General features: G+C 49.8%; 1 protein-coding gene across 1 annotated transcript in view; it reads left to right on the forward strand.

The window, feature by feature from the left end:
- Positions 1-516: 516 nt before the first annotated feature.
- Positions 517-23,090, forward strand: part of POU2F3 (POU class 2 homeobox 3) — a 68,167-nt gene continuing 45,593 nt past the window's right edge. Inside the window, exons 1-2 of the mRNA XM_026505555.4 lie at positions 517-629; positions 22,964-22,998. Coding sequence (XP_026361340.4) covers positions 569-629; positions 22,964-22,998 — 96 coding nt within the window. The 5' untranslated portion in view covers positions 517-568. The remainder of the gene's footprint in view (positions 630-22,963; positions 22,999-23,090) is intronic.

Raw genomic sequence — 23,090 nt, forward strand, 5'->3', positions numbered from 1 at the left:
CCTCTGAGAACCAGACAGAGAACAGGGGGCAGGAATTGGTCAAGAAAGGTGAGAAGGGCAAGCCTGGGTTCAAGGGTACTCTTACCTCCCTAGGTAGGGTTATTACAGGGCGGGGAGGTGGGGAGGGGAGAAGGGTATTTCTTATGCTACTTTAAAAAAATAAAATAAATCCCCCAAATCCCAAAGGCAATGAGGATTGAAAATGGGAAGCATTCTCCCCCACCCCCCACCTCGCCGTACCCCTCCCCTTGTTAAATTTTTACCAACTGAGCCTGGTGATTGAAGGAAGTGACAATGAATGATGCAAAAGGTGAGAGATCCCACAGTAGCAGCAGCGAAGGGGGAAAGAAAGGCCAGGGAAAGGGGGCGCGCCTGGGGGGAGGGGATTGGTGCCCTGAGCTTATGAATATTCTAATGGTTGTATGTTCGGGAATCAGGAATTTGAAAGTCTGATGGTTGTTGTAATTACACATTCATCTTTGCTGTTTCGTTAAAGCCACATATGTCATAGCAAGAAAAATTGTGACCTGTTATTAAAATCAGTTGTGTTTTCCCTGCAGATATCAAGATGAGTGGGGATGTAGCAGATTCCACGGATGCTCGCAGTGCCCTCAGCCAGGTGGAGACAGGTAAGGGTCTTCTCTTCCGGGGAATGAAACAAGAAAGCACGGGTGGGAGCGAGTTGTTGCAAATCATCATGGAACAATGCGGTATCTTTTCTCGCTCAGTCTTTCAGCCAATCGGACCCCAAAGCTGGGTCTTAGGAAATGAAGGGATTCCTTTAGAGACGTAGGATGTGACCCTGGAGACTTCAAACAGTACATAGTGGTCTAGAGGGGGACAAAATCTCTGGAACTAGGCTAGGAAAGGGCCAGATCCTGAAAAACAAAATGGAAACAGGAAAGTTAGGGAGATCAACTTCTCGATGTGCCGTTCCAACACGGTGGAAGCGGCAGGCTGTGGTCCTAGCCGCTGCTGACTGATGGAAAGCACTGTGTGTCTTCAGGAGATGGGCACCAAGGCCTTTTCACCCCAGATTTCTCAACAGGCCTACTCAAGGAACTAGCCAAAGAGGCCCGTGCCCAAGTGTTCCTCTTCCAAATTGCATGCACGTGGGTGGTAAAGAGACCCAGAAAGAAAGGCTCGGTGCCTGGAAGATGACTTTGCTTTGTGAAGAAGAGAAAGAGGGCAGGAAAAAATTGGGAAGAAAGTTTCATAGCTCTCTGCTTTTAACTCCACAGTCCAAGCTTTGCTTTGAAAGCTCCATATAATTAAAAAGAACTTAAAGAAACATGAGTATAAATTGTAACACCACCAAATAACTTTAATAGCCTTCCAACAAGACCTCAATTAGTCTTTCATCTGGATCATTAGAGACGTAGAAATTAGAAGTGGAAGAGAATCAATGTCCCCCAGAGCTAAACTCTTTTCCCAAGTCTTCAGGTGCAGTCTAATCCCATTCTTGAAGCTTGGGTCAGGGGCAAGATAATTGGGGGGCTTGGGGGGGCATCTGCAGGGTACACTTACCATAAACTTTTCCGCCTCCCCAATCTAACATTTAAACAACCCTACTGCACAGGTGGGGCTCTAGGTTCTCTGGTTTTCTTTGTGAGTAGGGATCGCTGGGCTAGGAGAGTGTGGGCTGGTTGCACTCATTTTTCAATTGATTTAATTGCTGAGTGGGTTTTCCTAAGGGTCTGTGGAGGGGGGCTCTTGTTCTCCCCAGTTGAGAAGCAAATTTCCTCCAACCTGAAAAACTGGAGCAAGGCTTTAAAATCAGTTCAGCTGGGGGCACCTGGGTGGCTCAGTCGGTGAGGCATCCGACCCTTGATTTCAGCTCAGGTCATGACCTCAGGGTCATGGGATCGAGCTCTGCGTGGAGTCTGCTTGGGATTCTCTCTCCCCCTTTGCCTCTGCCCCTCCCCCTGCTCACTCCATCTCTGTCTCTCCATCTCAAAATAAATAAATAAAATCGTTAAAAAATAAATAAAATAAAATCAGTTCAGCTGGAGAGTGATAGGTAGTCTCGGCTGTAACACTCCTCCCTGGAGAAGAGTCAGACTCTAGAATCCACTGTCCAGGAGAAGCTGGGTTGCCCTTTCCTGGTGGCAGGCTGGCTGGAGCCAGTTCGGCTCACCTGGGCCAGGTATACTACCCCAGGTGCGTGGGGACACAGCTAAGAGAGTGTCCATGCGGGAAGAAGACCGCACTTAGCAGGCTGGCTGGCACTGGTGTTCTGTTCCTAGTTAAGCGACCAAGTCAGGGTAACCGTGTTGGGAGTGGAAAGGAGCTACATGGAACTCTAAAAGGTGAGCCAGGAGAGAGAGGGGGTTCAGATCCTGGGTGGGGGTTAGGAAGGCGAAGGTGTTAGAGATGATGTGAGCATGTTTTCACCTCCTATCTGAAACTCTGGGAGCTACATACACACTAAATTGAAGGAGAAGGAATCCAGACATAAGCTGGCGCTTTGGGAATCTGTTTGTCAGGGTTACTCCCAGTTCCGTATGTGACCTTATCCCAGCCACTTTGCCTCCTTAGGAGGCAGGAACAGATGATCTTCGAAGGGTATGGGTTTAAAATCACAGCTTAGCTGCTCACCAGTTGTATGATCTGATAAGTTGGTTTAGCCTCGTCTCTTCCGATTAATGTCGCTGCGATGATGTTTAAAGCCCGTAGCACGGTGCTTGACGCATGGCGGCTGTGATCGTCATTACGTCTAATGGCGTCATCATGATCCTGCGATTCTGTAGGTCACAGAAGGGGCATCACTGCTCCGCACCTTGGGGCCCCAGGTAGCTGAGATGCCCTTCTCCCGTTCACTCAGGCCAAGTGGGTCATCCCTGGAGGCTGGTTTTTCTCGTTTCACATTCAAGAAAGGGTTCAGTGTGGGTCTTCCTCAACTCCAAGGAGACCAAGAAGTCCATGCTCTGTGCTGTCCGCAACTTCTCCACCCCTAGATTCTTCGCTTCCAGGGACTCCGCGCCGTGGCCGGTAGCACCCATACTTAGGTGATCATCAAATTACTGTATGTTTTTAAGGGCAAGAAAAAAGAGGTAGCTAATTAAAGTAACCAAACTTCCTGGAAAGTCATTCTGACTCATTTTTTTTTACAGAGAAAAGCTTATTATGAGTCACAATGGTTACCAACTTGGTTAAATGGCTTCCTTTGGATTTTTAAAAGGCAGATTCCCCTTCCCAGCAGTGCGTGAATTAGGGGGTGGTTTGTCTCTGAGTTTTAAAGGAACTACAAACAAAAGGTGACCTAGAAACCCCCAGCTCACTGAGAGCACCTTCTGTGTTGTGTGAAATCCCCAAGGGGCACAAGGGTTGGGAGGTGGGAAAGGGAAGTCATTTCCCCATCCACACAGGCTAAGACTGCAAAGGAGAGCGTTCTCAGGTCCAGACACAGACCTCCTAGCTGGCAGAGACCTGGCAGGCAGCTCGCTTCCCTTTCCTCCCGCTTATAAGGAGCCGAGGCATGGACAGAGGGTGGACTAAGTCCCCAAGGCCCCCGAGTAGCTTTGTGGCAGCACTAGAGACCAGAAAATCTCCTGATCCCCTGTTCAGTCCTCCTCCCCGACCCTTCCCCCCCACCCCCAGAGGACTGGAGCCAAGATTCTAGATTTCTGAATCATCAGCTTTTCTATCTTTTCTTTAATTTCCCTGACTGTTATTTTTCCTTCATTCTTAAGGCTGACAACATTTTCTTTTCCTGTTCTCAACTGAGCGGTTGATAGGAATATGCAGGCTTACCCACATTTCGAAAGCCCCCGGGGTCTGTAACTGACGAACTCCCAGCTAACCCTGTGACTTTTGACCACACTGGTCGCAGAGCAGCCTCAAACACAGGGGAGGACAGAGACACTGGACATGGGAAAAAGGAGAGAAAGTCCAGCCACGTTCACGTAGCCTTTCCCCATAACTGGGCACATGGACGTGTGCCTAGGATTTCACATGCATCATCTCATTTCATTCTTACGATTCCCGTTTTTATCAAGGAGGAAATTGTGGCTAAAGAATGAGAAACTGACTTGTCTAGGACTGTACAGCTTCTAACGACGAATCAAACTTGGGCCTGTCTGACTCCATTAGATTCTCATCTTGGCTCTGCCATTAACTCCCTGCAGGTTATTGGGCAAGTGTTTTCCCCACCGGGACCTTTCTTTTCCTCCCATAAAGGAAGGATTTGGGCTGGATAATCTCTAGGAGCTGAATCTTGAAAACAGTGTACACGTTCTGCTTTTCCCAATTCTGCCATCACTTTCCACGTCCTGCATTTGTGTAACAGAGCGGAGCCCTCCCTCTCCAGGGCATCTCCCTCAGCCCCTCCCTAGTCCCTCCTTTCCAGTTACCTTCTCTGTGTCCCCTTGGACACCGCCAACCTCCTTGTTCCATTTACCTCTGATCCTCCTCTCCGACCTAGCTGGTAGTCCCGTAACCAACATCCAAGGAGCACACTAGTGTAGACCCTGGACTCAGAAAGGTGAAGAAGCAGTCCATGTCCTCAAGGGGCTTTCCTTCCATCCCAGGAGTTCATGGCAGAAGGGATGATAATGTCAACTTGTGTCTAAAAGAGCACAGACACCTAGTGCATTTGGCCTTTACGACAGTTCTGTGAGGGTCGATCTCATCCTCCCACTTTGAAGATGAGGGATTTGAGGTGGATTTTTCCCAAGATCCCATACCTAGCAAATGACAGAGTTAAACCTGGGTCTTTCTAGTGACTTTCTACCCAAAGATGGTGGTGGGAAGACCGAGGACCAACAGAGGAGCCAGTGGCAGAGGACACAGGAGACTGGTAGCATCAGGAGAGGTGCCAGGATTATGGAGGGGGGCACCGGCCAACGGGGCAGGAGGGAAGCCAAACCCCTGGAAGGTGGGTTGATACAGTCCAAGGGGCAGAAGCCCTGTCTGGGGCCAAAACCTGCTTGCTGGGGGAGAGCGGGAACTCTGGTGAGCTGGGGAGGGTGAGCATCTAGCCTCAGAGAGAATTTTCTCCTTCCCTTCTCTCATTCTGAGACAGCCTCACTAAGGCACCAGTCTTCCCCACCCAACCCTTTGACGGGACACTAGGGTGGGGTTGCAAACCCAGGTGATAGTGGAGCAAATTCCTTAGCATCCTTGTCCCGCTCGGAGATATGGGAAGGAAGAACTCTGTGAGGGGAGCCAGGGGAGGCCAGGGAGCTAGAGATGAGGGAGGGACTGAGCTTTGTCAGTTGTCCATGCCTGCCAGTCTTCTCCACCTTCAGCTGTCCTGTCGGTGAGGCAGAATGGCTAACACCTGCCCCACCCTCCAGAAGGATTGCCAAGACATCGTAGCTGTTTGGGGACCCTTTTGCCCTGCACCCTGAGAAGTTCCAACATGGTTTTAGGAAGGAATGGGCATGACCACGTAGGGGAGTACAGAGAGGCTAGTGCCTCTCGTAAGATCCCACGGGAAGAGTGAGTAACTGACCCAAGACTAGAAAGTCCTTCTCAACCAATTCATTCCTCACCATCTCCACCCTACTGAGTCCCCAGGAAGAGAATGAGGGTAAAGAAATTATGTCTCATCACAACCAAGAGGTGAGGCTCTAGGCAGAAACAAGCAGAAGCCTTTTAGAGATGTGTATGGCTTTCAGTCCAAATATTTATGGAATAAAACTATTCTTTCCATGACAGAGAGGACAGCAGAAATCCAGGAAGTCCTGGGGGCGGGGGAGGTGAGGAAGAGTCTCCTATTGACAGCCCTTTCTGAATGAGGTACACGTGCACACACCGCCCTTTTCATGATTAAATGACAGAGTGGGTATGAACGTGCTCCGCAAAGGGGGCAGCACTATACAAATACAATCCATCATTAGGTTGATAATTATCAGAAACATTCCGGAGACAAGACAACACTCTGTCACTGAGCGATGTGGGACAAGTCTACCTGTGCTTTAGACTTGAGTTTCCTCATTGTAATAGAGGGAGGAGGGTGCTGGAAGAGTAAAAGGAAGGGGATGGACAAGTGGTCTCTAGGATTCGTACCTGCTGACCCTGGTCCTGCGCCTCCCTCTGTACCTGCCCTGCCCCTCCTCTCTCTTGAAGAGGAAAATGAAGCCACAGCCCTTCCACGTGTCAGGTGGGGGGCACTGATATGAATTCTTGAGGATATAGGGATTCTTGTCCATGCCTCTCTCTTCCTTTGGAGACATTTCAAAACCATCCCTGGAAAATGAAGGTATCTTCTGGTCTTAGAGATATTTTCCTTAAGGAAAGCTAAGCCCACGATTTCTCTTGGCCACCTAGTCTTGTAGGATATAGTCCTCAGTGCCTAGAAGTCCATTCTCATCTCTTGCCTGAGACCCGCACACTGCAGCATAAGCCTGTTGCCTCTGGTGATGGCCTTCTAAACCAGAGCGCTTCCAGTTTCGGTGAGAGGGAGATGAGAAGGTACCCACTCAGTACCCAGGCTTCATACCGTGGCTCCGTGTGCCGGAAATCCTGGGAAAGCAGCCTGTGGTGTCGGAAATTGCTTGTGTGCGCCTAGCAATCAGAGAACCCTTGCAAACAAGACAGCTACTACGACTGCTCTCACCTGTACCAGCCTTAACCACTCACAGCCTCTCGCTCCCCCACCATTCCCAAACCTAAGCCCCCAGGGCAACCAAGGCAGCTCCGTGCTGCCCAAATGAGCCATGGGTGACCGGGCCAGTCCTGCCTGGCACCAGTCCTTCTGACTTTGGGAGGTCTCTTGAAGGAAGTGTCTCCCCACCACCCTTGCCTCCATCTTTGCAGCCCCCAGAACGTGGACCTCCTTTCTCTTCTGCCTAAGAGGGGACAAAGAGAGGGAGCCCAGTGGGGGGCATCCCTGCGCTTTTACCATCCCAGTGGTTTCATCGGTGGGCATTCCTTAGGGGGCACTGCCTCTGCCTCTCGAACAAGCTGGGGTACAGGACTGGTTGTTCCACTTCCGGTCTGTCACAGACCAGCACGCGGTCCTACCACACAGGACAGTAGGTCATACCCACCACACGTGTTCCAGCGAGTCCCTACCTGCCATCAACAGGTAGCGCCCACTCGTCACAGGCTTGGGGCTCTATTAACATTTCTCAGCTCACTCTCTGTGTTTGTACTATCTGCTCTCGGACTCTCACACACAGTTCCCAGAGCAGCCCCGGCTGGTGGAGCACCTTGAGGGGCCCTGCCTTCCAGGAGTTGGCATTGTGTGTCAGAATCGCCCTGTCCTTTGGCATGGATATGGCCGCCCTTGGGTATCTCTTATGATCTTCTTCACCTTCCTCCCCTCCCACTGTGGGTCTCGTCGGTGTGATGCTGGGGGCTCCAGCAGAAGAGGTGGGTCCCAGGCTGTCCTCTGCGGGCAGGGGAGCGTGACCCCCCCCCCGCCCCACGGACACAGAGTGGGAGGCTCAGACCACTGCCGCTTGCTGGGCCTCAGCCCTTCATTAAGGCACCCCACTTTTATAGCCCACCCCCACCCTCCCAGGTGTGAGTAAATGCTTTTGGTCTCTTGGGTCCACCCTCTTCCTCAAGAAACAATTAGGGCAAAGAACACCTGGTGTGGAAAAGTGCTGACCAAGTGGAAAAAGAATTTAAAGAGAAAGGAGCTACCAAAGTAGCCTGCGTTTTAGGGGCTTGAAGAGCAGCCCAAGTCCAGGTAACCGAAATGCAGTCCCACCCAGCGCCTCCATCCCCTGCCCCCCGCATCCCCTGCCCCCGCCCACAGCCCACAGACAGACCCACTTACACACTCACACTCACACTCACAAAATCTGCGCCTCCAAGCCCTCCGGCCCACGGGGGTGCGCCCCCTGGCAGTCTTCCCTCCTGGCAAAGGCTGCTCTTTCAAAAGGCAGCCTGGGGTTCCTGGGGGGGGGGTCTGTGAACCTCTGCTGGAGGCGCTAGGGAGACCCGATATCAGAGTGTCAGGCCAGCATTTGCTAGTGGGTCCCCCATGTTGAAACCACCTCCCCTAGGAAGGGCTTTGCCTGGAATCACCCGTCCTTAGGAAGAGTTGTCGAAAGGGAGAAGCAGCTTTGGGAGGAGAGGGAGGGGAGCAGAGCTGAGTGTCCTTACAAGGGAAGCTGCCTGAGGTCACCCCAACTAGGGCTGGTCCCCCCTCACTGGAGCCCCGGGGGATCTGGCTGGGCAGGGCAGGCTCAGAGAATGAGGAGAGCCCACCCCGGTGGTAAATTTCATTTCCAGGGACTTCAGCCACTGACATTGCTGTCCGCTCCTGCCTCCTCCGTGGGCTGATACTCATGGGGGGGGGGCACTTCTGGGGTAGCAGGAGGGCCCTGGAAGACTCAGGGAGGGCAGGCCTTTGTGCCAAGCCAGGAGCATGGGAAACTGAGCTACAGGCATCTCCCAAAAAGGACCAGTGCTGTTGACTCAAAAAATAATAGGTGTTCATTTGCATGGCATTTGACATACAGGTTCCATGCTGGGCTTTTCATCTCCTACCATCGCACCGTGGAAGCCCTCTAGATCTCCCCTCTCCCGCCACCTCCTTTGGGGGCCTGTGTCCTCCAGACTCCAGAACGTCCCCCCCACCACCACCTAGCCCATCCTTGGATTAGCCCCGGCCCGGCGAAAGCACAGCGGCGGGCCTCGCTTGGGTAGGCTTGGTCCAGATTTGCGGGAGGAAAGCAGGCAGGTGGGCTGGCAGGTCTGGGCAACCCCCCCCCGCTGGCCACCTATGTTAGGGGTACCCCACCTGCCTGCTATGGGCCGCAGCAAAGCCCCTGGCAGGGGGCTTGCCCACCCCACTCGCCCACCTGCTCAGGCTGGGAAGAGGAACAAAAAATCTAAGCCAGAGAGCCCAGAGAGGTGCCGAAAGGAGAGGAAACCCAGTGGTTGCTATGACGATGGGGTCTTGGTGCCCAATTTGCATAGGGCGATGATTTCCATACTGCAGGGTGAATTTCCATATCCCTGCCTCAAAGCCTGTTGGGGCGGGGAGGGGGAGAGGGGAGAGGTCATTTGAAATTCAAATGAGGATGATTAAGGTTTTCTTGAGGAGGGAAGCTCGGACAAAGGGGGTGAAGCCGGCTGGCACATGTCTGCCCCAGGCTCAAAGTTATCAAAGGGAGGCGGCACTTGGCTGACTCCCTCCCACCCCGCCTCCACAGGCCGCAGGAGGGCTGACAGAGGTCAGGCTGGGCTGGATGCTTGTGGCCTTTGCCTCCTGGTAGAACCGGGTAGGTCCCCCTCCCGCCCCTGGACTCAGTTTACCCCTCCACGTCCTGAGGACGCTTGAGCTCAGAGCCAACCACTGAGTGTGTTCTGCTTCTGGACTCGAGCCTCCCTCCCTCTGGTGACCACAGACTGGTCATCTCAGTTTTTCTACCCATGACATTGGAAAAACAATCTGTCATTTCTTGTTTGTCTAAGGAGATGTGAGGACAGACGGATTCTAGCCTCTACCACCTACCTGTGCTCTCAGACAATCACTTGCCATCCTTGGGCCCGAGTGTGTGCATTGGATGACGGGGTGACCTTGAGGGTCTCTAAAATCACTTCTAGCTCAACGATACTGTGGTGTGAGAGCGCTCCGATCCTCTGCACCCTCCGCTTATTATTTGTAAGACGCTTGGAATGATGCGAACTGCTGCACCCCTGCCCCAGCTCCCCAAGGTGCCGCCATGAGGAGTGTAGACTTTGGAGCCAGAGTCTGTAGGAGAATCCCAGCTTCCCTGCTTACTGGTTTTATGACCTTGGGCTAGTTACTTAATGGTTCCTTGCTCAGTTCCCTAGTCTGTAAAATGGGGGTAATGATCGTACCTATCTCACGAGGGTGCTGGAAGTGTTGAACGCGTCAATATTTAACTTAAACACGTTTACCTTGGTGCCTGCCACAGAGTGATGCTGTTTGCTAGTGTTAGTATGAGAAGCAGCAAGTGTCCACGCAGTGGGGCAGGGACTCAACAGCCAATCCAGGGAACCTCTATGAACAATATAGACGGTCTCCCGAGTAGAGCTTCCTATGAATTCATTCCCTTTGGCCAACTCGCTGTTGTAGCCACTTGTATTTGGGAGTGAGAAGCCTGCGTCAGGGAAGGGCCCAGGAGCAGCCCTCGATAAGGGGTCACCCCACGGAGCGCCTCCCTGGCTAGAGGGGCCAGTCACCTCCATCCCTGTGGGCTCCTTGTACAGATCCTGACTCAAGCTTGTCTTTACTTCTTAGAAAATAGAGAAATGACAGGAAGAAGGGGAGGGAGCAGGTAGAGAGACCCCCTCCTCCCAGGACCCAGTGCTAAGGGACAGGCCAGGTTTAATGAGATTAGGTGACACTGCTAGTTCTGGAAAATCTAAAGGTCCTTTACTTCCTTCGAGTTTCTACAGCCTTGCCTGGTGGATGGACGTGGGCTTGAGTTTCTGCTCAGTGATTTGCTAATCAGGAACCTTGGGCAGGTCGATGAAGCCCTCTGAGCCTCCTTTCCTCATCTGTGAAATGGGGATAATAAGAGCACATACTCATAGGCGGTTGTAAGGATTAAATGCTGCATGTGTATAAAATGTTTACTACAGAGCTTGGTGCGTAGTAAATGCTCAATAAATGTCAGCTACTAATTATTCCTTATTATTTGAAAACAGTGTTCTGCTGCCAGAATGTTTGAAAATTCTCTGATCTCGTCCTATTCTCCCGTTTTATGGGGGGAGAGACTGGGGTCAGAGAAGGGGAATGACTTTCCCAAGGTCACGGTGGGGATGTGAGAGGGAGGTTTCTTCAGGAACACCTTCCCCCACCCCAGAGGCAGTATCCTCTGTCCTTTGTTTTTGTTTTGTCCTTTCCTGGGATTAAGCCTCCCCCCCCCCCACCCTTCTCTCAGAAGCGGCCCCTCCAGCCCCAGAGGGGAGAAAGACCTTACTCTACAAGGGGGAAAGCAGAGAGCAAGGTGGTGGGGTCTGGGCCCAGCGGTGGGCTGTGTGACCTAGGACAAGCTCCACCGTCTCTGAGCCTCTAGTCACTGGTGAAACAGGAGTCCTGTCGACCTCCCAGGCAGGTGGGGTGGGAATCAAATTCGAACTGGGGATGGCAATGAGCAGCACAGCAGAGGGGCGAAGCCGGTGTGTGTCGCCGTGATCAACGTGTGTTGGCAAGGGTGCTGGCCCTGCAGCCAGAGCTCTGAGGGCCAAGTTCCTTTCCGCTCCCCCCATGCTCCCCGCCCTCAGTGCTGGCACTGGGACCCAGCCTCAGTTTCCTGGTCTGGAGAACAAGGTGTGAGGAAGGAATGAGACGAGAGTCTATCGGTGGCAGCTTTTGGACACATGAGTGGTTGCACAAGTGTGAGATAGGAGCTCCGTCCGAGCTTTCTTCCTACGCACGGGCCCCTCTGAGCCGCACAAGGACACCTGCGTGCCCACAGGAGAGCCGGAGCCCAACCGTGTGGCCCTCTCCGCCGGCTCCAACTGCCCTTCTCACCCCACCTCTCTCTGCTCCGGGAAGAGGGCTAGGAGAGAGCTGCTCAGTCTCCGACTGACCTTACGCCTCTGAACCTCTTCCTTCCCAAGGCTGGGCCAAGGGCAGAACGGTGCTGGGCTGGAGTCAGCCTGTGAAGAACCCCCACGGGTGTCGTGCGGACTCAAGTCTGGGCATTGAGCTGCAGGGAGTAGTTCCTGCTGTGCCGTTTATTACCTCTATGACCTTGGGCTCATCACTTGTCCTCTCTGGGACTCAGTTTCCTTACCTGTAAATGGCGGGGATAGCATTAGGAAGGAGTCTCTAGTCCTCCATGAAATACTCCTGATAGAAAAATCGTAGGCGGGGGGCTCGTTAGTGCAGCCAGGACCCTGGGCTTACGAACAGAGCTCTTCCCTTGGAGTGGGATGTTTCTTGTTTTCCAGGCTCAGGGGACTCTGAGTTGAGACTCTGGCAGGGCCCTGGCTCTTCTGGCCACATTCCTTGCCGCAGGGACCTGAGTCCCTGGCCTGTTTTTCTGGAACTTGGCGCATCCGCCCGAATGCTCCTTCAGCATAGCTGCTGACGGCGCTGCCCGCGTTGGGCCAGCAGGAGGTGAGGGGGTACCGTAGGGGAGCCCCGGGGAGTCCCAGCTACAGCTCAGGCTGAGAAGCAATGGGGATTGTAGGGCCTAAAAAATGAGAAGACCATGTGAGGACCCTTTCGTTTGTCAAAGAACATCATGACAGTTGGCAGAGGGAGCTGGGGACGGTGGGCTTCCCGTCCAGCCAAGGGGGGCCACGGAGCCTCTTGTGTCCACTGCGGCTCGGCCCCAGGCTCCCGATCCGTGGAAAGGGACCGGAGAGCAAGACTTCAGGGGTCAATGTCACCAGCATGTGTGTGTGGAGGAAAGACGTCGCTCACATGGGCCATGTCACGAGGAATCCCTGGTGAGGTTTGCTCTGCTGCTCTCTCTTGGGGTAGAGAGCAAGAAGCTTTAAATCATGAACATTCCCAACTCCACAGGTGGTTGGAGGTCAAGGAACCTGAGAGGTCATCCTGTCCTGGGGTAGCAAATGGGTCTCTTCAGGACAGCTCATTCTGACCGTCGGTGGTAGTCGCTGAGCAGGGATGTTAGGACAAGGAAGAGGGTGCAGTGACGTATTTGTGGTACGTCCCTGGGCATGGCCTGCACCCACATGCATGTCTGCATTTGCCGTGTACACCCCCAGAGGTCAGGTGACTTGACTGAGGTCACTGAGCTAGTGGAGACCTGGGGGCCAGATAGCCCCTGACCCCTAAGCTAGGACGTGTCCTCCTCTCCATCCCAGGTCCTGCGTCCCGTTCTTCAGGGGGTCCTCCTCGGCATTTCCTTGCCCCTATGAAGGAGGTGGCAGGAATGCAGACAGAAACTTTTTTGTTTTAATATTTAAGGGAAATTGAAGGCTACGGAGATTAAGCCACTTGCCCCAAGTCCAGCGTAAAACAGCCTTTGAAGTAACCCTCGAGCTCAGTTTCCCGTGTGTTCTCTGTACAGAACTCTGACCATTAGGCAACACTGCCAGTTCCTTGGAGGAATCTCAAGTATCAGAAAAGGTAGGCATGGTGTCTGTGGGGTCCTGGAAAAACACTGCGTTGACTGGTTTAAATGACTGTGCCGGGAAGTGTCTCCTGCTCTGCTCTGGTAGCCGGCCGCGCGGCAGCATTTCCCAGGTCCTGGGAGCTTTCATCACGGCTCTCCCGGGAAGAGCCCGCCAGCTGCCAAGTGGTTCTAAAGTGGCCCTGGAAGTCTTACTGGGTTATACTGGGTGCGGAGAAGCAGCCCAGAATTGGGAGAGGTTCAGCCCCACTGCTGAGCACTCTGCACTGTTTACCAGGCAGAAGTGAAAAATCCTGCTTGGACAGTTCTCCATTCTTGTGCTTCCACCTCCCTCCCCAGAGAATTGCTCCCCAGGCAAACTCACATCCCGGTGCTGCCAAAGCTATGTAAATCAGCAGCTCTGCCACTCCACAGAGGGCCTGTCCTACCATCTACTGTCCTACCCTCTTGTCTCTTGTCGGCCCCGGGGTCCTGATAGGTTGTACGCATGACTTGACCTGCCTGAGACTCGGTCTCCTCATCTGTGAAATGGGGTGAATAATAATGCTTCATCTTCCCGAAGGCAGGGAACTTGCCCCGATGATCTCCTGAGGTCTCCCCCAGGCGCACGAGCCAGGGTTTCCAGGTGTTGGCTCTCTCCCTGCTTTCTTGCTGGAAGCCTCATGGCCCAGAGATTGCCAGGGGGCCATGAGACCCCAAAGAAGCTGGGAGAGACCCCAGTGGGTGGCCCTTCCAGCATAGATCTTACTCATTTACCCCCAAGACCTCCAAATGGGGGATTCTAAAGCTTCCTCCTCGAGCACTGTCTTCCCTCCCTCTTCCCTTCTGTGTGCTTACCTTTTGTCTGTGTGCAGAGCAAACAGGACAGAGGGAAATGATAAGAAGAGCTCTTTGGTCCTTCCCATGCCTCCTTCTGCCTATGCTGCAGACAGGGACCAGTTTCTGGGAGGAGAGAAAAAAGCCCTGGGGCATTTCAATCAGCTGCATTAAGTAGAAAGACTTCAGACTTGGTAGGAATTTTAGAGGTTCCCTGAAATCCCCCTCTCGATGCCATCAAATTGTCCCTTGATTCAAGAACCACTTCTGTAGCACCCCTGGTTGAGTATCCCTAGCAATGGGGAGCCTGTCGATGTGTCACTGCTGAACCGATCCACTTTTCACAAAATTCTTCCTCCTGCTGCGATGAAGCCTGTTTTCCAGCAGCCTCGCCAGTGGCCCTGCTCTGCTCTTTGCTGCTGTGGGCTAAGCCAGGTTCACTTCCATGCCAATATTTGGAGAGGAAGGAAAAGTCCTCTGATATTTATTTAAGCACTTACTATGCACCAGGCACCGTGCCAAGTGCTTTCCAATGTTCCCTCATTGAATTGTTTTTAATTTTTTTTTTTTATTTTGCGAAACCTCAGATGTAGGGAAAAGATAGAACACAGCTAATGCACAGCCATACACCCATCACCTGGATTTAATAACTGTCAACATCTCACCATATTCCCTTTATCCATTTGTTTCTGAAGTCCTCTTTTTTTTCCCCCCCTTTTCAACTTTTCCTTGTGGACATTTTCAAACACACATGACAAGAGAGACGAATACAATGAGCCCCCCCCCCCCCATCCTCATTGCCTACCCTCAACACACATCATGTTTCTGCCCTTCCTGCTGCTGGAATATTTTCTTATAAATTCTTGACATTGCAACATTTCCATCCTAAATACGGCAAGGATGCGTCTGCAAGACCGAAAGACCTATTCCTTCTTAACTACCATACCGTTATTACGCTGAAAATGAATTTCTCATTTAATTCTCATGGCAACGTCACAAAGAAGGTTTTATGTAAAAGCAAGTGTTCTCTAGGTTAAATCTCCTGTCCTCATCTGGCGCAACATCTGGGCCCCTGACCATCTCGGTCCTTGTGCTCCGCAGCCCAGTTCATCCAGCCGATGCCCTGCACTGGGCACGATGCTCTGGGTCGGGCAGCTGCCTTGGTCTGCACGTCCACGAACGCACGGGGCCGCCTTAGCTTTTTAAGCAGCTACACCACACACACACACACAACACACTTTGGGCTCATCCTGAGCTTCGGTCGGTTCAAAAATCTCCTTTTCTGTGGTTTCTTTTCCACGTGGGATACTCTAACGTCAGCCTCCCCTCGCGTCCCCGCCTCGCGAGGAGCCGCGATTGGTTTATTTCCAAATAATGTCTGCCAACAAACAGACATGAGAATTCTTTCTTCATTTTTGGTTTTCTTTTTCGGCAGGGGAGGCATATCGGATTTCTTTAGGACAGTCAGCCTCTCTCAAAATGTAACATGCAGAGGACAGACATTTCAGTGGCCGAATGGCTTACACTCTGCACGCTTGAATGTCTAGTCACCATGCGTATCAGCTATGATTATTGTTATTGTAGTTTGAAGTTGGTTATTGGTATTGTTGAAAAAGTTTTTTATGAGGCTTCCCATCGTAGCATGGAGTGTTGTATTTTTTCAGCTTTATTGACGTGCAAGTGATAAAATTGTAAGATATTCACATCGTATGTCATGGTGATTTGGGAATGTGTATCCACTGGGAAATGATCCCCTCATTCTGGTTAATTATCACACCCATCACCTCACCTATTTACCTTTTTTTGTACGTGAGAGAACCTTTCAGTTCTACTCTTAGCAAATTCCATGATACAGTAGCGTGCTATCAACTATAGTCACCGTGCTTTCTATGATATCCTCAGACTTTATTCATCTTACAGCTGAAAGTTTGTACCGTTTTACCAACTTCTCCCTATGCCCCCACCCCCTCAGCCTCGGGCAACCACTTTTCTACTCTCTCCTGCTCTGTTCCTATGAGTGTGACTTTTTTTTTTTTAAGATTTTATTTATTTATTTGACAGAGATAGAGACAGCCAGCGAGAGAGGGAACACAGGCAGGGGGAGTGGGAGAGGAAGAAGCAGGCTCCCAGCGGAGGAACCTGATGTGGGACTCGATCCCAGAATGCTAGGATCACACCCTGAGCCGAAGGCAGACGCTTAACGACTGCACCACCCAGGCGCCTCTATGAGTGTCGGGCAGTTCTGTTACATTTTACCTTGTTGGTTTTGGCTTCCTGTTAGAACATAACAAAATATTTTCTAATCCTGATTCTATCATCCAGTTTTCTGCATTAATCTCCCTTTCTGCTTTCTGCTTTTTTTTTTTTTGAGATTCCACATGTAAGTGATACCATGCAGTATTTGTGTTTTTCTGTCTTATTTCACTTAGCATAATGCCCACAAGTTCCATCCATGTTGTCACGAATGGCAGGATTTCCTTTTTTCTCGTGGCTGAATAATATTCCTCTGTGTGTGTGTTTATTTTTTCTAAAGATTTTATTTATTTATTTATTTGTTTGTTTATTTGAGGGAGAGGGAGAGAGAGAGAGCATGAGTGTTGGGGGGGGGAGGGACAGAGGGAGAAGAGAAGCAGACTCCCCACTGAACAGAGAGTCTGACATGGGGCTGGATCCCAGGACCCTGGGATCATGACCTGAGCTGAAGGCAGGTGCTTAACCTACTGAGACACGCAGGCGCCCCTGTGTGTGTGTTTAAATAAACAACATCTTCCTTATTTGTCCATTGACAGACACTTAGGTTGTGTCCATATCTTGGCTATTGTGAATATTGCCACAGTGAACGTGGGGGTGCAGATATCTCCTTAATAGCATTGTTTTCATTTCCTTTGGAGATATGCCCAGGAGTGGGATTGCTGGGTCATACGTAGCCGACCGTCTTCCAGCTGGGTAGCACTTTGTGCAACTTGACTACTTTAGTGGACTACCCAACATAAAGCAGGAGAGCAGATTTCTGGGCTAGCATATTCGTTAAAACAGAATTCCCTAATTGAAAAAAGAATCTCTAGTTTACTTTTTTCGCTTTCATTTTTGTTGAGGTTAAAAAAAAATAACATAAAAATTAAACAAAAAACATAACATTTAAACATGAAATGTACCATCTTAACCATTTCTAAGTGTACAGCTCAGCCTCCCTGTCTTTCGCATATACCGTTGGTTTTGTTTAACCTAAGTGCAGGGCTTTACATTTAGTCCTGTTACATTTTACCTTGTTGGTTTTGGCTCCCTGTTAGAACATAACAAAATATTTTCTAATCCTGATTCTATCATCCAGTTTTCTGCATTAATCTCCCTTTCTGCTTTGAATCACTTCCAAGTTCGATCAGCATTTATTTACCTAAGCTGTTGATCAAAGTCAAACCCTTGGTTTCTCTGTATCAGCCACCGGATGCAGTGCCTTTTTTTTTTTTTTTTTAATGTAAGCTCTAGGCCCAACGTGGGGCTGGACCTCAAAACCCCAAGATCAAGAGTCACATGCTCTGCTGACTGAGCCAGCCAGGCGTCCCATGCAGTGCCTTTATTGGGAAAACTGTATGAGTGTAGGAGTTGAGAAATCAAGCTTTGGTCTTGATTCAAGTTCTCTGAGGCTGTATGTCCTCTGCAAGGTGCTTCCCCTCTGAGTTTGGACTTCAGTGTCCTTCCAACTCTTCCTTCTGTGTGTCTTCCTGCTTTGTTTTTCCTGCAAGCAGCTGCCACCTTCCAAAGAGGGAGCCAGGGCTTGGAAATGCGATGTGTTCGACGTTTCTGCACATGGTCGCACCTGGTACTTTCTCAGGTCAGAACCAAAGATCTGTTTTTGGAGCAGTTCCTTAGTAATTTGGATCAAACACATGGTCATTCAGCACCTGCTGAGTATTGGACACCTTTAGACACTTGAGGTACAAAGATGAATAAGATATAATAATGCTGGCCTTTAGGAGCTCATGATTTCATGAGAGAAACAAACACATGAACCACTGGGTCTTAAAAAAATGGGATATGTGCAATAAGAGATAAAAATAAGAGGTGTGGAAACACAGAGAAAATCCCTTATTTTGCTTTGGGTAAGTTCATGGAGGCTGTGACATTTGAGTTTCGTATTAGAGGACGAGTGTGTATTTTCTAGGGAGAGAAGGGCACAGGAGATGCAAAGTCCCTAACATAAGACCAGGCTTGGCCTGGATAGAGGAGTGGCCCAGGATGTCTGGAGCCTGGCTCTGTGACTGGGTAGCGCCTCCCAGCTCACAAACATGCTCACCAGCTTTCTTTCATCTGAGCTTTACTATATTCCTGGAAAGGGGGTGGGGGGGAATTATGACCTTATTTTGCCGCTGAGAAGCCTGAAGCTCTGGAGCTGCCTGCCTTGACCCAACTCACACCGCCTGGGAGTGATGCAGTCAAGGCTTGAACCTCCGTTCTCTGACTTCAAGTCCAAGACTGTTTCCAAGTACGCCCTGCTGCTCCTCCACAGAGCATTGCAAAGGGGTAGAAAATACGTTTCTGATGATCATGGACCACTAGTTCACCTAATATGATCACTGCATGCTCTCCTTTCTCTGAGAAAGAGGAACACCTTCCTCGCTGTGTCAAAGACGAATACATTGAGTCCTGGGAACGGCTCGCCAGTCGTCTCTCAATCTAGAGTGTTAGCAGTGGAATCAGAACCAGAACAGGAATTGCTCTGGGGAGCTGAGCCCTCCCTACGTGCCCAGCCCTGAGCTAGAGAGCACTCTCAGCTCTGTTGGAGCATCAGGGGCCGGTCTCCTTGTGAGGTCCTGGCCAACTCCGGTACCTCATTCACTTAGCCTGGGATTCAAGGAGGATTAGGTGCAGATACCATGCGGGTAAGAGTAAATGTGATGAGAAGGAGAAATGTCCTCACTAGGCTCCAAGGGCGGCAGGTGCATCCTCATGAAAAGGGGCCTCTTGAGAAGGGCCATGGGAAAACTTCTAGGCAAGAGAGATGGTTCATTTTGTTGGCTGGCGAGTTTTAAAATTAAACTCCGAATTCTGCTTGCTCATCATTTCCTATTTTGTGGATCTCATAAATAACGTGATAATTCCATTCATAGAAATCAAAAGCAAAGATCTTCTTTAATTGTCCACAAAGCTGATGAGCTCCTCAAAGTCAAACTTGGCCCTCCACCGTTTCTCTCACTGTAGTATCACCTCCTTCTGGAAACATCTTCTCCTCTTACCTCCCAGTCACCATACTCCTTGCCTGGTCTTCCTCTTACTCAAGGGTGCACTCTTTCTCAGTCTCCTTTGCTGGCTCTTTATCATCATCCCAGCCATGATCCTTCTTTCTTCTTCATCTGGACTCAGTTCCTTTGTAACCTCACTGAGCCCTGTGGCTTTAAATGCCACCTCTAAGCAGGTAATCAGGTTATACTTCTGACCTCACAGCTCTCCTGAGTCCAAACTCACTTTCCCGCCTCTCCTGGGATATCTCATTGGCATCTCAAACTTAACACACTCACAAACATAGCTCTCAATGTTCTACCACCAGCCTGCCCTTCCCGGAGTCAGCCCCATCTCCAGGAATGGCAACACCAATTATTCCATCGAGAAAGCCCAAATCCTAGAAATCATCCATGATTCCGCTTCTTCCTTGCACCGCACCTCCCATCCATCAGCCAGTCCCGTCAGCTATCGATTCAAAATTCATTCTAAATCCAGGCTTTTCTCACCACCTCCATGGTTACTGTCCCTCCCGCTCCACTGCCCTTTCTCATCTGGGCCACAGCAATACCTCTCAACTGGTCTACCTTCCTGCTCTCTAACCCCCTACCACCTCATCACCGCAGGTTTAAACACTGAAGGCAGATCACGTGACTCCTCTGCTTGAACCCTCTATCACTTCCTGTCGTCCTTCAGCTTTCACCACAACCCGTCTGCCAGACCCACGTCATCTTGCCCCCGATGACCCCATTCTTCTGCCATACTAGCCTCATTACTATGCCTCAGTACACAAGCCTGCTCTTGCCTTAGGTCCTCTACTTCTGTTTGGAATGATCTTCCTCAGACCTTCGAAAGGTTGCATCCTCACTTCACGGGGTGAAAACGTCACCTCCCCTGAGTGGCCTTCCCAGACCACCTGCTTATGAACAGCCTCTGACACGCTCTTCCCCTGACAAAGCATTACTGCTCTTCACAGTAATTATCACTAAATGAAATTCTATATTTATTTTCTTACTCATTTTATGTCTCCTCAGCTCAAAAAAGAAGTCAGGGACTTCTGCCGTCTTCTCCAGGATTGTATTCCCAGTGTCTAGTACCTAGAGTAGGCTGTGGAAATGCGTGTTGAATGAATGAATTTGCTCTTTTGTCAGGTTTTAAAATTACTCCTGTCTGGCCAACTTTACAATGTCATGGAAGGATTTTTTTTAAAGATTAAAGCTCCTCAAAAATTAAACTCTAGAACTACCAAATTATCTAGCAATTCCCCTTCTGGGTATTTATCCAAAGAAAACAAAGACGCTAACTCAAAAAGATATCTCCCCTCTCCAAGTTCAATGCAGTATTATTTAATCATATCCAAGACATAGAAACAATCAAAGTGTCCACTGGTGGAGGTATAAGTAAAGAAAATATGCCATGTGTGGGTATATATGCACACATAACATGGGCTATGAAACATTATTCAGCCATGAAAAAGAATGGAATCTTGCCATTTGTAACAACATGGACAGAACTTGAGGGCATTATGTTATGTGAAATAAATCAGACAGAGAAAGACAAATACCATATGATCTCACTTATATGTGAAATCTAAAAAGCAAGCAAACAAACAAAAAACAAACAAACAAAGACCAAGCTCGTAGATATAGAGAACAGATTGGTGGTCGCCAGAGGTGGGGGATGGGGATAGATGAAATGGGTAAAGGGCGTCAAAACTTCCAATTATAAAATACAATAAGTCTTGGGGATGTAATGAACAGCATGGTGACTATAGTTAATAAAGCTGGATTGCATATTTGAAAGTTGCTAAGTAAAAATTCTCATCAGAAGAAAAAAATGGGTAACTGTATGGTGATGAGTGTTCGCTAGACTTACGGCAGTGATCAGTTAGTTCACAATGTATGAAGAGGTTGAATCATGTTGTACACCTGAAACTAATATAATGTTATATGTCAGTTACACCTCAATTAAAAGAAAAGATAAAAAGCAATTTTACCTATGAGTCTATCTCTCTGTGCAACTGCTTTCAGTGTGTGGGCCCTTCCTACCTTTAGCTCCCCTTGCGGATTTTATATATTATCTTAATTGACCTCAAAATTAGGCTGCTATCCAGAGGTCACTCCGTATATGCCTGCCTCAGGACTCCATCCCTCTTCATCCTCTGCTCTCGTCTTGCTGGCCAGTTGCTGGAGCAGATGTCCTCACAACCATACAGGAAAGGGCACACTTCCCCATCCTCAGTTAGAACAGAGCAGGGCAAGGGGGCTTAAGTTAAAACTCCAGAGGATTCTCTTAGATCCCATTCATTCTTCTACCATGCATTTCTTGAGACCCTGGGCGGGGTTAGGAACGGTGGTAGCCATTGAGAATGGATGTCATGTCCCCATTTTCACGGAACTCGTAGACTCCTGGGAGAGAGAAGCCCACAGAAAAGGAATGGCGTGATGTGCCATGCGGTGGTAGTGAGGGCTCCTGGGGCCCAGAGCAGAGCAGGACTAACACACTCTGTGAGAGGGCGTGGTGCGTGAAAGTACGGAAATGGGAGAGGCTTGGTGTGTTTGCACATGAGCTCAGGATACCTGGGACGGAGCAAGCTGGGATCCTGAGGGACAGTCATAGGGGGAATTGTGGGTTGTGCTAAGAAACAGAGACTTTATCCCAAAGTTATTGACGAGCCAATGAAAAGCAGAAGAATTTCCTGATTGAAAGTTCTGAATTCATTCACTTGTCCATTTATTCTTTCACTCAACCAGTGTATTTTGAACCCCTGTTATGTACGAAGCCCAGAGCTAGGCTCGGAGCGTACGGTATTTAGTGAGTAGTCATTGTCCTCGCTCTTACAGAGCCAGCCAGCCGTGGTGCACAAAGGCAGCTCGTTTGGTGGCTCTCGCCAAAGAGAGTTGTTGTGGTTTTTTTTTAAAGGTTTTATTTATTTATTTGACAGAGTGGGGGGGGAGAGCACAGGCAGAGGGAGCAGCAGACAGAGGGAGAGGGAGAAGCAGACTCCCTACTGAGCAGGGAGCCCGATGCAGGGCTCGATCCCAGGACCCTGGAATCATGACCTGAGCTGAAGGCAGATGCTTAATGGACTGAGTCACCCAGGCTCCCCCACTGCCATAGAGAGTTATAGGAAAAGGAAACTTTATTGCAGCTAACAATGGAAGCAAATCCCCTAACAATAGGTGTATATTTAAGCAAATTACGGTCCCCAGAATAGAATATTAAGGAACCATTAAAAACGGTGTTTGCAAGCATAGGAGAAAAAAAAGACGGATGGTGCCCCTTAACAGTATAGGGGAAATATTAACGATGTTCACTGGAAAAAGCAGGGTAAAATTTATACAGAGCGGTGAATATCAATGAGGAAAAACAAGCATAAAAAAAGACCATAACATATACAAAAATATGAATTACAGTTGCCCCTCAGCAGAGTGATTTTTCTGCTAGGTTATACTTTTTCTGTACTAAATATTTTTTCTCTATTAAGCGCACATTTACTTGTCCCACCATAACTTGTTCTGTTATAAAAGGAAAGAGATGAAGAGACAAGAAATGAGAGCCAGAGGGGAGAAAGCAAGGACAGACACCTGTCTACCTGACATGACTTAAGGGTCATCTCTCCAGGAGGGCTGGGATGGGGCAACTGCGTTAGGACCCGCGGCTGGTCATTCCTTGCTTAGCCACGACAGCCTGCGCTCTGCGATGTCAAGTTCCATCCCTGGTGACTCCGTGTGACCTCAGACAAGCCAGTCTTCCTGGTTCGAGGAGGTATTCCAAAGACCTCTCCAGGAAACAGGATAAGTAGGAGGATCTTTGGCCGCAGGGGGAGCGGGTGTTCCTTTTCGAAATCTAGACAAGCTCCTCCCCGCATCTCCATTTCCCTCTAACCTTCAGTCTGTTCGAATCCTGCTAGCAACTCATATTTTCATTTTTATCTCTTACAGGAAATGATCGAAATGGCCTAGATTTCAACAGGCAGGTAAGGTCTTTCAGAAAGAAAACCTTTATTCTATTGATGTTGGGGTGGGAGGGGTGGCCACTTAGACCACGTCAGGTGCGGGAGATATAAAG

This window comes from Ursus arctos, unplaced genomic scaffold, assembly GCF_023065955.2.
Source record: "Ursus arctos isolate Adak ecotype North America unplaced genomic scaffold, UrsArc2.0 scaffold_22, whole genome shotgun sequence".
Lineage (NCBI taxonomy): Eukaryota > Metazoa > Chordata > Mammalia > Carnivora > Ursidae > Ursus > Ursus arctos.